We start from the raw sequence: 14,055 nt of genomic DNA on the forward strand, positions 1-14,055 counted from the left end.
CGGTTCTCCCACCTCTGGAAACAGCAGCCTTGAGGGAATGGGATGCAAGCCGGGGACCTGATGCTTCTGGAATGAACAGAAATCTCCCATGTTCTCTTCTTTTTTTTTTCTTTTTTTTTTCCCCCTAAACCCCTGATCCTTTAAGCCCAGCTCTTCGGCCAGTGCCTGCGTCAATGGATCTGAACAGATGCAGCCAATGACCTTCTGAGGCTGCAGCCTCGCGGGCGGGTGCCTGGTCAGGGGGCGCCGGGTGGGAAGGCGGGCTGGCGGCCTTTTCAGCTCCGCAGACCCCGTTGCTGCCCTGTCTCTGTCGGCCCGATCAGCGCCCACCTCTACTTTTCTCTTCCGCGTAGAATGTGGCTGGGGCGTCGGGAAGAAAGGGGAGCTTCACCATTCACTTCTTTTGCCAGCTCTTGGAAATATCCAGAATGCCTGGCCCTCAAGACAAACCCCAGCTCTCGGCCTAAAAAGCTAAGTCCAGATATGTTATATATTTATTCAAGGCAGCAATTGGCCAGGAAACGACTATAAAACACACATTTTGAATAAAAGAGGGAGATTTATGGTGCATTTGTGAATCTGAGTCATATCTCTCTGCCTCCCCCAGGCCAGGATCCCTTAATCACTAACATACCCCCAGCCTGTACACTCGGTGGGCACAGAATTGCTTCCTTCTGGTCCCGTCCCAGTTAAAGATGTGGTGGGGATTGTGCTACTTGGACTGACAGTCGGTAAATGAATTGCCAATTCATTCTGAGCTGGGATGGGGGCTGGTTTCTGCATTGGGAAGAAAAAAAGTGGGGTCCTTTCATACGTATCTTTGATCAGTCGGGACTTGACAAATTATTTTCATAGGAATTTCTCTGTCCTTAATGCCACAGGGAAAAAATGGATTTACTCTAAAAGAATAGCTTTTATGTTTCAGAAATTAGAGCAATGTAAAAACTTTCCTGGGGTTTCTCTCTCTCTCCTTCTCTCTCTCTCTCTCTCTCTCTCCCTCCTCCTTTTTTCCCTTCCACTGCATTTTTCTCCAGGGAAAGAAGGCAGGTAGCAGAGAGAGCTGGGCAAGGCCACTGCCAATGGCTAGACTTCCAGCTTACGTTACTTCAAGCAGATAAACAGAACAGGAAAGTAAGACTCACCTCCTGCAAACAACTGATATTGAGAAAGCCAAGTCAGCTTTTCTGCCTCAAGCGTCCCTTGTGATGGCTGATTTCTTTTCTCCTCTGGATTTTTGTCGTAGGGACAAAACTCAACCCGCAGAATACCTGAATTGGGTTGGAGCAGGATCCAACCCTACGGCAACTATCTTATGCCCGTGGTTTTTAGACGTTGACTTCTCCGGAGGCAGAGGGCTGGGACAGAAGATCTCTACGCGATTTCCACATCAAGATTTTTATCAGCTAGGGTACCACCTTAAAGAAAAGAACGTAATGACAGGAGTCGTGGTACAGAGCTGCCAGGGACAGCTGGGCAGGCTGTGCACTGCACCACTCCAAGAGGCACCACTCAGGTAGACCACCCCTGTGAAAGCTGCCTTCTGAGGGTTGTGCCACGTTCAACCTATACAAGTGTGGGTGACAGCTCTGAAAGGGAACTCACAGAGGTGAAGGGAAGATTGGGGAACCACAATTATAAGAAAGGGGCAATCTTGGGGATCTAGGTGGAAGGAACTCGAAGAGAGTTTGGGTAGGGACCAGAGTGAGCGAGTGAGCACGAGCAACGTCAGTCCGTTTATTTCTCTACTCCAGATTCCGACGCTGGGAGAGACAGAGGCAGAGACAGGGAGCCTTTCTCGGGTCAAGCACTCCTACCCCTTGTCTGAGGGGCTGGGGAGCTGTTGGATGAGCAGCTTTACTCTCTTACTCTAGGGCTCCCTCAAAGCAGCCCCTGACACCAGCATTTGGGAGCAGCGGTCTGTGTGGGCGAGACCAGGAAGGTGAGGAGGCTTGCTCAAGGCCACGGGGCTATGTAGTGGGGTGAACACTTGGGCAAAACCCTATTCGTGCTGGATTCCTCGTGTGATGGGCATTCGGTTTTTTTCGACCTCCTTGCCTCCATTACTCCTTTTTTGGAGGGGGCACCCCAGTCTTTTGATGGGGTTTCTCTCTCCTTCATTAACAGGCAGAAGAATGCAGTTGTGAGGTCAGAAGAGAGAAGGCGTGGGGTTGTCGGCCTTTTGGGGCGTAGAGATTTCTGGTCGCTCGTGGTTGCCGCAGGGGGACCCGGGGTTGAGGTGGGGCCTGGGTGGAAGACCTGTGTTTGAATTCTCGTCCTAAGTGACGACAGTGGCGATGGCGAGGATGGTGACGTTTTCCCAACCCTCACCGAGCTGAGGCACATCGCAAGGGGCGAATTTCCCAAGCGAAGGAGGGGGAGGGGGTGGGAGGGGGAGGGGAGGACGGGGAGGAGAGGGGCTAATTAGCAATGAGGATAATCAATACTAATTCATCTTTTTATCAGCTGACAGCTATTGCCTTACACGGGCTCTGTGCCCAGCACCCTCGATACCCACTGTCCCACCGAACGCTGGCTCGAAGGTCCCAGGGGGGGGGGGGGGGGGAGGTACCCTTATCCTCATGCTGCAGATGATTAAATGGAGGGTCAAAGAGGTTAAGTGACTCGCGCGAGGTCACGGAAGCAGTAAGCGGCAAGGTGACTTTTACGAGCCAGGTCAGGTAGGGAACAAAGGTGCGATTCTCAGGGGCGCCTGGGTGGCGCAGTCGGTTAAGCGTCCGACTTCGGCTCAGGTCACGATCTCGCGGTCCAGGAGTTCGAGCCCCGCGTCGGGCTCCGGGCTGATGGCTCAGAGCCTGGAGCCTGTTTCCGATTCTGTGTCTCCCTCTCTCTCTGCCCCTCCCCCGTTCATGCTCTGTCTCTCTCTGTCGCAAAAATAAATAAACGTTGAAAAAAAAAATTTAAAAATTCAAAGGTGCGATTCTCACAACGGCCTGCGTGTGTTCGTATGTATATGTTGCGCACGTGTTTGTGTATGTGTATATTGTGCGTGTCTGCGTGTGTGTGCGCGCGTGTGTGCTGTATTTGTTAACAAGCGAATGATAATTCGGACCAGGACAACATCCTACCCCACCGAGAGGAACAAGCCAGCAAGGGCCAACCCCAGAAAGTGGCAACAGAGAAGCACCCAGGTGTCTCCTTGTTTCTGAGGTAGAATGTTCCGTGATTAGCAGTCGGCCGACTGGGACCGGCGTCCAGCTCTGTCACCGACCGGGCCAAGGGCACTCCTCGACGGATCTCCAGCCCCTTCGCCCTCGAAGCACACAGACACCAGGTGCCCCGCCTTCCTCACAAACTCGATTGGACAATGCGCCCCCAAAGAAACTAGATTTTATTTCACTAGTTCTGTTCCCAGTTGCAAAGATAATTCGTCTTCGTCACACCGGAGAATGGAGACGTATCCGAAAACACAAAGAAAACGTAGGCACTCACAATCCTGCCACTGTTATTGTGTCGTGCACACGAACAGTGGTTTTCGTTCCCCTCTATGCTTGAATGAAGGCCGTTGCATTCAAGACGACCGAGAAGCCGCTGGGCATGGCAGTTGTCGTCAGCGTCTTTGACTTACGATGTATCTTAAATACCCCTTGGGGCAGAGAGAGGGAGACACAGAATCCAAAGCAGGCTCCAGGCTCCGAGCTGTGAGCACAGAGCCCGACGCGGGGCTCGAACTCACAAACCGTGAGATTATGACCTGAACCGAAGTCAGACCTCAACCTACTGAGCCACCCAGGCGCCCCTCCAGTTTTGCAGAATTTTAAAAAATCATGATGAGCGTCCCAGAAAATAAGTATGATGCACATTCCCGATTATTTCCTTAGGACCGAATTCCTCAAAGTGGAATCATCAGATTAACTGATTGGCACAATTTTAGGGCTTCTGATAGAGTTTGCCAAGTTCCCCTCTTAAAAGGTGTATCTATTTGGCGGGGGGGGGGGGGGTGCCTGGGTGGCTCAGTTAAGCATCCGACTTCGGCTCAGGTCATGATCTCATGGTTTGTGAGTTCGAGCCCCGCGTCCGGCTCTGTGCTGTCAGCTCTGAGCCTGCTTCAGCTCCTCGGTCCCTCTGCCCCTTCCCCACTGGTTCTGTCTCTCTCTCTAAATAAATAATTAACTTAAAAAAAGAGATTTACCCATGTTCATTCCAGCCAACAGTTTCTGGGATTTCTTATCTTCTCATTAGAAAATCGGTATCATTATTCGCTAAATATACATTTGCTAACTCAATGAATAAAAGTTACGTCTCACTTGCATTTCATTGAGGGAAGTCTGTCTTTCCAGGCATTTATTTAGCATCTACTACAGTAAGTACTTTACTGGACATTTCTATAGATACCACCCACTTAAAGTTCACAACAGACCTTTGAGGCAGGTGCCCTTATCCCCTTTCAGCGAACGAGGAAGCTGAGGCTCGGGTAAACTGAGGGTCCCTGCTGAGCTCGGCCACACACCAGCAGTGAGGCTGGGGGGTGTTCCCAACCTCTCTGAGCTCAAGAATACTAACGTTCTGAATCTCTGCAAGTCCTGGCGATCCTTCCGGTGATCCCAGAACTTTGAGTCCCACGCTCACATACCCCGTGTTGGACCAGAAAGCCAGGAGGACGCTGTCCCCCTCCTCTCTCAAGTACAAGGAAGCCCCACCAGCTCCCAGATCGAGACTGTCCTCTGGGAACTAGCTGGAAAAGAGCCTAACACCTTGAGTAGGCGCTCAACGAGGAAGGGTGTCTACCACATAGGGTGGGACCTTAGCAAATGCTCGTTGAATTAATGAATATAAAGAAGGTCATCACTACCCGCTCATGATCCCACGGCTCCTTCCTTCATCGCCATTTCTGCCTCAGGACCTTTGCACAAGCCGGAAGTCCCCTCTGCCTGAAATGCTCCTCCTCCCAACTTTTTACCTGGTTAATTCCTACTCGGCGTTCAGGGCTCTGCTCAGAAGTCACCTCCTCCAGACCGAGTTAGGACCCCTCATCTTACCCTTTTGTGACCTCACGCATGCTGCCTTCGTCGGTCTTCCCGCGTCTGCAATCCACTGATTTCGCAGATGATCACCTAAGGGCTGTTTCTCTCACTAGACCGGAAGTTCCAGAAGGATACAACCTATCATCTTGTTCACTACTGTGAACAATAATTGCAGTAAATACACATGTCCAGTCCAGAGCAAGTATCCACCAAGTATATTTCAGGAACAGAGCCATTTACATCGTGTCTCCTGACATCTACATAATGATGAAACTACACGAATATTTAGATAGGACAACCTTAACCCTACCAATTCGGTGAGAAGATCCTTGGTAACCATTGTTTGGAACCCAAAGCAGTTCACTTGCATCCGTTATGGAATGAGATGTCCCTTCTCTGATTTATGAAACTTGCCCTGAACATGTTTTTAGTGATTTTCCAACGCCAGCAACTATCTGAGTGCTGTGCCCAGAGAGGGGGGTGGTGGTGTTAATTCAGTACTCTTGTGACGTTTTTGGGAAGAAATAAGACTGACTGCCTGCCTTGTACAGTTGGGGAATTAGTTTGGGAAGCTAATTTTTCCAAAGGCAACCTTTTTTTTTTTCTTTCTTTCTTTCTTTTCTTTCTTTCTTTCTTTCTTTTTCAGAAGAAATACCTATTTAGAGCACAATCAGAATTTATTCGGCGAAACTTCACTAATTCATTCTCTGCAGGGACACGAATGCCACTGACCTAGTTTCTCCACTGTACCTAAAAGAAGCTGAATTGTCATTTCTGTATCATTAATTCACGCTTCTTGGGAGTTCTCTGCCTAGGAAAGGTTGGGGGCGGGGAGTATGATTAAATGAATAATTTGTAATCAACAATCTAATTGTTCCTGTTGCAAGGGGATGTGATCTCTTTGATGGTTCTTGATCATTTGAAAGGCGCAGGCACGGAAATTATAAACGTTTTTAAACACCGCGCCATGAATTCACTCACGAGTTTGCAGCTCTGTTCTGCCTTATAGGTATTCTACAGGAAGAACTCACAAATCCTCAATGTGTGCGTTGAAAATAAATATCCGTGGAAGGCCCACAAGGTCGCTTGCATCGGGACCTCCAGAACACTCACTTCCAACAGTCAAGGTCAAAGAAAGAGATCCTTCAGAAAACTCCAGCACGGGGTGCTCTATGCGGTACGACCGACACGTCTTTTGATCAGTTGAGATTCCTGACGGTTTTTCTTGTCCGATGCCGGCACGAATTCAGTGAAAATCAATTAACTCCATGCCAGGGACACAGGCCAGTGGATAAATATATTCACAGCTCCACCACACTCGGACAAAGAAAACGGGACGAAAAACGCACCTGCAAGAGAACTTCCTCCTATTTCCTCCACCTACCTTCCCCTCTATTCAATCAGCAGAAAGAACAAGGAAAATAAAAGGGGGGATCCAAGTCCCTTATACTTTTTTAAGCACATGGTATTTATTAGGCATTAATTGGCGCACAAATACACGAAATGGTTACTTAATTCTCACCCCACCCCCGTAGCAACATCAAAAGACGTGATCGCATGAAGACACTCACGTACAAACATACACACTCGCTCATACTTGGACATACTTAGCCTCACATATTACCCTGTTCTCTTTATTAGGGTCAGTTTAAAAAAAAAAAAAAAATTTTTTTTTTAATCAAGAAAGCAAAGCACATTCGAAAGAAAAAAAAAAAACGCAAACTTGGTTTTGAGTATTCATAAAATTAAAAGCTCTTGGCCAGCTCCCATGCTGGATTTCATTTCATGTTATTACTTAATTAGAATTCCTATTTATAAATAAATAGTACCAGTAAACTATTACATCTGAAGAACCCTGAAATAACATTTTACTTACACGCTTCTTTCTTTTTTTTTTTTTTAATACGGTTTTCTGCTTTCAATAACCACAGTTTGGTGTCGGCATCTGGCGTTGGTATGATCGCTTTGGAGAAAACCAATCGGCGAGCACGTCTCGCCCTTGCTCTAGGAACGGCGGGCCTCGCGTGGCGTCCGGGCCGGGTCGCCGGCGACGGTGACGGACGTTGGGAAGCTTGGGGCTGGCTTTGTGTTTTATCGGGACGAATGTTTGCTTTGGCCTTTTTGCAACGCTTGTCGGCACAGAGCTTGCTCCTGGCTTATCACAGTTCTGCCCGCGTGTAACCCAAGGCTTTTTAAGTTTTTCAAAGCGAGCTTTCGGGTCGGGAAGCTATAGGCCACGTCTTAGCGACAGACGGCTGGAAAGACACAGAGCCGGGACGACGGGAGGGCTGAGTAAGATAGGAGGCCAGACGGAGTGCAACGCTATGCTGACCCCGCTGGTAAAGAAGAAGGGCCGAGCGGGGCCCCGCGAGGCCCGGCCAGGTGGGAAAAGTCGGACAAAGGCCAGCACGTAGGGAACTTTCTCGAGAACATCACGTGGCAGAGGTAGGTAATTTCTTAGTCAAGGGCAGGGTGGCGAATCTCCGGTTCCGGCCGTGGTGTACGTGAGGGGAACCCCCCACAGGTACTTATAGGAAACACACTTGCCTCAGACCTCCCCCCCTCCCCCCCCATAAGGGACTGGGTCCCATTAAGAAAATTGAAAGAAAAAATATATTATTATTTATTATATAACAACGTCAACATTAACACTGAGACAGGGAAGACTCCAGCCACACCTTTAGGCTAAAACCCTCGATAAGGCAAAGGCCTTTTGGAGGCCAAAAGAAGGAATCACGGAGGACTCCCGGAGGTGGCGTGAACATGGCCGGCCGACGCGTGGAGTGGTCGTGGCAGGTGGGGTGCATCTTGGTTTTTTTTTGTTTGGTTTTTTTTTGTCTTTTTTTTTTTTTTTTAAGTGTTGAAACGACAAAGTCACCTTTTTTGAATTGTGGTTTCGAGCTACTGATTAGATCAGCGTCCAGGGCTCTCGAGGGCAGACGTGAACACTGCGGAGGAGAAACGCCTCCGGCGGGGGTCCTCTCTGCTTCCGTCTGTCTCCCGCTCTCTCTCTCTCTCTCTCTCCCCGGCCAACGTCTGTGACGAAGCAGCCCTCCCTTTAGCTGTTCTCGCTCCACTCGGGCACCATGCCGACCCCGTGCACAGGGTGGTACTGATGTGGGGACAGGGTCCTCGGCACGCCGTGAGGATACAGGAACTCGGACGGCTGAAGGCCGCCGGGGGACTGGAGGCCAGTCTGAGGCCCGCACTGCCTCACCGCGGGCTGGTGGGCCGCGGAGGGCTGGTGCTGGAACATTCCCTCTCCGAGCTGCGGGGAGCCGTGGTTGGCCACGCCAGCCAGCCGGGGGACCAGGGGCCCCGAGGTGAAGTGAGCGGAGAAAGGCTGGTAGGGCAGCCGGTCCATGGGCTGCACCGTGGTGACCGTGCAGCTGCTGTAGGGGGGCATGCCGGACCACGTGTTGCAGCTGATGTCCTCCAGGCTGGGCACCGGCTCGCTGGGGGGCACGGAGCTGGCATACATGCAGGCGTGCCGCTGGGCCGACTCTGTCCTGTAGGAGGCACTCAGGGCCTGCTGCTGGGGGTAGCCGGAGCGGTAGAAAGGGTCCTCGGGGCTGGGCGACGTCTCCATGTAGGGCTTCTTATACGGGTGGTCCGTGGTAGAACATTCTTCATCTGCTAAGACAGGAGGAGAGAGACCAGTGAGGCCCCGGGACCAGCCACCCCTCATTCTGAAGGCGGAGGGGGACCTCGGGCCCAAGGCGTGAAGAATCAAGTCCGGGAGACTCAGCTCCAACCTCCTCTCTGATTAAAAAAAAAAAAAGAAAGAAAGAAAGAAAAGAAAGAAAAGAAAAGACAAGGAAAGGAAAGGAAAGGAAAGGAAAGGAAAGGAAAGGAAAGGAAAGAAAGGAAAGGAAAGAAAAAAGAAAAGAGGGAGGGGAGGCGCCTGGGTGGCTCAGTCAGTTAAGCGTCCGACTTCGGCTCGGGTCACGATCTCACGGTCCGTGAGTTCGAGCCCCGCGTCGGGCTCTGGGCTGACAGCTCGGAGCCTGGAGCCTCCTTCGGAGTCCGTCTCTCTCTCTCTCTCTCTCCCTCTCAAAAATAAATAAACATTAAATAAGTTGTTTTAAGTAAATAAGAATGATAAAATAAAATAAAATAAAACAAAACAAAATAAAACAAAACAAAATAAAACAAAACAAAACAAAGAGGGTAGAGACCTCGAGCAAACAGGCTGACCTTTCTGAGCTCAGTTTCATCTATAACATGGAAAAGACAGTAACGACACGCTTCTACTTTTCCACTTTTCAGGGTGAAGGGAGGTGTTGAGAAGGAGACGGAAAAATACGGATTAAGCAACTTAGTCCAGAGCTTGGGTACAAGAAAGAAAAAAGAAAAAAAAAAAAAACACCCAATAAGTAACAACTATCTCTCTTTCCTTCCCTCCGCTCCGGCACGTATGTTCCATGAAGGCGGGACACTGTCCTACCCGTCACGATATTCCCAGATTCCGGTACATTCTGCGCGCGCAAAACAGTAATGACACCGTCAACAACAACAGTAAAAACAAACGCCAGCCGCGTTTCCCCTGCCTGGTGCTGTTCCAAGCTGTCTCCGGAAGGTACCCCGTGATGTGGGTTCTGGGATTATCCTCATGCTGCAGATGGCAAAAAGGAAGCACACGGAGGTTCGGAAACTCGCCCGAGGCCTCACGCGCGTGGCTGATCAACAGGGGAGCGAGGGTTGCAATTCAAGGGAGCTTATTGCAAGTCTCTGCCCTGCGGTACTACGCTACCCAAAAAGCCATGCGCTAAAATACCCGTGCGACAGATGGGAAGGACAGACGGACACGTCGTGCACACAGGGCTGGGCGCTCGGACGCCGCCCCAGCTCCTCTCCCGATGCCTCCGTGAGCAAGGCTCAGTTAACATCTGCAGAGCTGGTACAACGTAACGTCAGTCCACTCCCTTCCCCAGACACTAGTCCCCGGCGTAGGGCAGTGGAGGTACTTCTGTCCCTGGAAGAGGGTCTCCCTTCGTGACTCTGGGGTCACTGCCTCGTTTGGGAACAAAAGTGCGGGGCTGTGTCCTGGGAAAATCCGCCGAAATACAAAGTTTGGGAAACGGCACGTGCCTGGCTCAGCCTCGCGTGCAGTTTGCGGAGCTCACGGATCCCCTAAAATCCAGACCCCGAGTTAAGGAGCGGAGACGTATGTGAGTTTCGATCTCGTTCTTCTGCTTAATGCCTGTGTGACACCAGCAGGGCGTCTGCCCTCTCGGAGGCTCGTTTTTAGCGTCTCTGAATCCGAGTTAATGCTATTTACCTCACCAGGCAGCTAAGAATTAAATAAAATCAAGCATGTAAATCTCCCGATAGCTTTCGTCAAGAGCAGCTCTTGTTGCAACGGTAACACCACCAGTTGGTCCCTCGGCAGACCTGATGTAGATTAACACGCCTCCAGGTGTTTCCTTTAGGGAGGCAATATTTGAGAACTTCTACCAAGGTGTAAACCCCAACACAGATTCATTCATTCCTTAGCTGGAATTTCAGCCCCCAGCCCGGAGATTTTCCGTCCTCATCTTCCAATCTCTTTCAAATCAGTAAATGTTAAGAAATCTGTCTGTCGTGGGGCGCCTGGGCGGCTCAGTCGGCTGAGCGTCCGACTTCGGCTCAGGTCGTGACCTCACGGTTCGTGGGTTCGAGCCCCGTGTCGGGCTCTGTGCTGACAGCTCGGAGCCTGGAGCCTGTTTCGGATTCTGTGTCTCCCTCTCTCTCTCTGTCCTTCCTTGCTCGTGTTCTGTCTCTCTCTCTCTCAAAAATAAATGTGAAAGAAAGAAAGAAAGAAAGAAAGAAAGAAAGAAAGAAAGAAAGAAAGAAAGAGGGAGAAAGAAAGAAATATGTCTGTCGTTGGGGGGTGTGAAGAAGAAATAAATACTGGAACATTCCTCCCCCTCACTGTGATGGCCGACGGCCTGGCGGGGAGGGTGAAGAACAAAATGGGAGGAGATACGAGTTATTATTTATGTAGCACCTCCTAAGTGACCTTACCCTAATCTCCCAGTAATTCTTCAAGATGGCTGCTCTCCAGCCTGTCTCAGCGGCAGAAACCGAAGCTTGGTGAAGTGACCTTCCCCGAAGCAGGGAAGGGGCAGAGGCTGGACTCGAGGTCAGGTCTGGCTTCCTTTGCCAACCACACCTTGCTTCCAGCGCTCCAGATTTCTCATATCCAAGGCCACTCACCCAGTCATCCAACAGAGATGTACTGAGCCCCTACCAAGTGCCAGGCGGTGGGCGGATAGAGAGGTCAATAAACAGTCATGGTCCTGCTCAGCGCACATGGCCGGGGGGTGGGGGTGGGGGCCCTCTCCAGCCCACCCTGAACAGCGAAGGTGGGAGGCTAACAGCCTGTGAGCCTGTGCACGGGGGGTGGTCCTTGCTAGAAAGCTCCAAGTGACTCATTCACCCCACAGGGAGTCCTTTGGTTTTGCACTGGATTTTAAAACAGCTCCCCAACGCGGATAGGATGGCCTGAGTTTGGGTTCCACCAAACACTCGCCCTGGTATCAAGCTCAGGAGTGACCCTCACAGGTAAGAAAAAAAAACAAAAAACAAAAAACAAAAAACAAAAAAAAAAACTCCCCAATCAAAACACATCCACGCTGGGATCGTACCCGCCTCACAGCAAGCGCGTTAATTGTTAGCTAGACTCTTTCTGGGACACATCTGGGCCCCAGAGGACGCCCACGCCCGTGTCCAAAAGAAAGGGAAAAAATGCGGCCACTCTTCCAGGTGCTTCGTCTACATCATGCCAACCATCCGAATGTTCGAAGCCATCCAGATGAGCCGGTGGCCACACGTCTCACCTTTCCACGGGGCATCTCTCTGGCATCTTGAAGACATTGTTACACGCCACCTTTTCTGTCCTCCCCACCTCCTCCCTTGGTCCCATCGTGCCTCCGTGCTTCCTTCCAACCCCACCCCCACCCCCGCCGCCGGATCCATAAATCTGAATGTTTCCATTGTTGCTAGAATCATAACCTTTGGGTTTTCCATTTAACCAGGGCGTTCCCGTTTTCAATAATAAAAAGTACAGCTGCAGGGTACCCTTGGCAAGAGAAAAAAAAACAAGGCAAACTAACCATTCCCGAGTTTCTGATCCCCTTCCAGATTTGTTACAAGTAAAAAAAAAAGGAAGAATAATATGAAAAAGGCCGAGGCGCATTTTGGAAAATCGTAAAATTACACATTCCAGTCTTTAATAACCCAAAGATCTGATGCAGAGTCCTAAGGAAAAGCAAAACGCTGGCTTGTTCATGAAAGCGGGTCCTGAACATTCTCACATTCCTCTTGGACCTCATCACATCGTCAAGAAATTCCGAAGCACGGATCCAGATTTCAAGTGGGTCGCGATAACTGGTTTGGACGCGATCCCTGTGTCCTTTTGGGTGGCGGCTTGATTTCCTTCTCTTTCTTGGGAGCCTGATAACCAACCGGTCAACTGCAAAGGCCTCTTTCCCAGCCAAGCCTACTTTCCACGGCCCGGGAACGCGCTGTAGTCAGCCATCAAGTCTTCCGTGAGACGGGTCCCACAGCTCAGGTTCAGGGAGTTGAAGAACAAGAATGCTCAGGCGTAGTCCACCTGTCCTGAACCCCGCTGTGTCTCCTGAATTACGAGAAAGCTCTTACGGGATGCTGAGCACCCGTCACCTCATTGCCCCCTGAAAATCCCCGGCCCCTTGCGTCTTTCTAGCGGCTTTTGATTCTGGACCATGTGGCTTTGATGATAAATCCAGACCACAGATTTTAGGGCGCGGTCACGTCTCTGACTCTCCCTCGGCTATGTGACCTGGGGCAAACCACTTTACCATTCCAATTTCCGTTTTTGACTCTATAGGAGGCTAATACTTAACTTTGTTGTAGGAATGCACGTAAGAAGTGTGCTTTAGTTTCTACCTTCCTTGCCCATCATGTGTTCAAATCTTAGCTGTCCAGGGATGACGGGTCTTCTCTCCTTTCCCTCTGGAAGATGGGACAGATGGCCCTGGGAAGGCTGTCCCATGCTGGAGGGTGTCTGGGTGGATTCGAGCCGGAATACCCACAAGCCTGCTTTGAAATCGCTATTCCCGTTAAGGACATTTGTCACCATTCCCAAACAGGTCACTTCCCTCGCTGACTGGGTTCACTCAGATGAAAGACCATGGTCACCAGCCACTGGGCTGAGTGACCTTTAGCAAGTCAGAAGCGGAACTATAGTTCAGTCCCTCCGGGTCACAAAACCGTGCTCTTTCGGAGGGCTTAGCCTTTCGGCTTTCACGAAACCCGCTGTGTTCAGAAAATACGAAAGGGTGGTAACCTTGACCTGGATGGATGGGTGGGTGGATGGATGGGTATAGATGGGTGGGTGGTTGGACGGATGGATGGACAGATGGATGGATGAAGAATGGTGCATGTACCCGTAGTGTTAGCTCTTAGCCCAACGTGGAAAGGACTGGAATGGTACTGTAGGGAGATCGTCAACTGGGAACCAAAAGACCCCAGTCTGCCCCTCACTTAACCACCACCTGAAAATCATAAATTCATCCACTTGATTACTATCTGTCTCCCAGGTTTCGGGGAGCAGGGACCCCGGCCACCTTGCCCCCCCCCGGCTTATCCCCCATATTCAGCACAGTGCCCCGGACACAGTAAGAGCTCAACCGATATTTCTTTGACGAATACGTCCCCGATCTGCCACTCACCAGCCCCGTGACCTTGGGAAGCGACCCCAACCTCTTGGTCCCCTGTTGACCCTGCAAAATGTTGAGCCCCCTCCCCGCTCAGGGGCTACAGCGCGGGTCCAAGGAAGGAAGCGATGTGAAATTCCTCGAAAAAGCACACAGCGCCGACAAAATGCACCCTGCAAAACTATGTTCCCCGCCCTTCCTCCCACCTCTGACTTGCCTTTGAAGGGCCAAGGCAGTATATGGCTTTGCTTTAAATCTTTATTTGGGTTGCCTCTGATATCTAAATGTGGGAAGGCGGTGGGGGGGGGGGCTGTCAGAGTGGGAGGGGGAACAAGAGACAGACAAGTGTTCTCCCAGGCCCCGGGGTCCTGGATTTGATTGAGTGGCGTTGA

The 14,055-nt window shown here is 50.7% G+C and overlaps 1 protein-coding gene and 1 long non-coding RNA gene across 8 annotated transcripts in view; one reads left to right on the forward strand and one right to left on the reverse strand.

The window, feature by feature from the left end:
- Positions 1 to 272: 272 nt before the first annotated feature.
- On the forward strand, positions 273 to 2,327 carry LOC109493035. Its single transcript, XR_006587905.1, has 4 exons — positions 273 to 731; positions 1,035 to 1,131; positions 1,244 to 1,513; positions 1,872 to 2,327. It is a non-coding gene; the product is annotated as an uncharacterized LOC109493035 (long non-coding RNA).
- A 4,102-nt stretch (positions 2,328 to 6,429) lies between these two features.
- The window catches only part of TBX5 (T-box transcription factor 5), an 85,075-nt gene continuing 77,449 nt past the window's right edge, over positions 6,430 to 14,055 (reverse strand). For 6 of the 7 annotated variants that reach the window (XM_019814585.3, XM_045041620.1, XM_019814583.3 and 3 more), the window contains exon 9: positions 6,430 to 8,618. In XM_019814585.3, the coding sequence (XP_019670144.1) occupies positions 8,041 to 8,618 (578 nt within the window). In that variant the 3' untranslated portion in view covers positions 6,430 to 8,040. The remainder of the gene's footprint in view (positions 8,619 to 14,055) is intronic. The other variant, XM_045041621.1, reaches the window with a different exon arrangement.

Source organism: Felis catus, chromosome D3 (genome assembly GCF_018350175.1).
Source record: "Felis catus isolate Fca126 chromosome D3, F.catus_Fca126_mat1.0, whole genome shotgun sequence".
In the NCBI taxonomy this organism is placed as follows: domain Eukaryota; kingdom Metazoa; phylum Chordata; class Mammalia; order Carnivora; family Felidae; genus Felis; species Felis catus.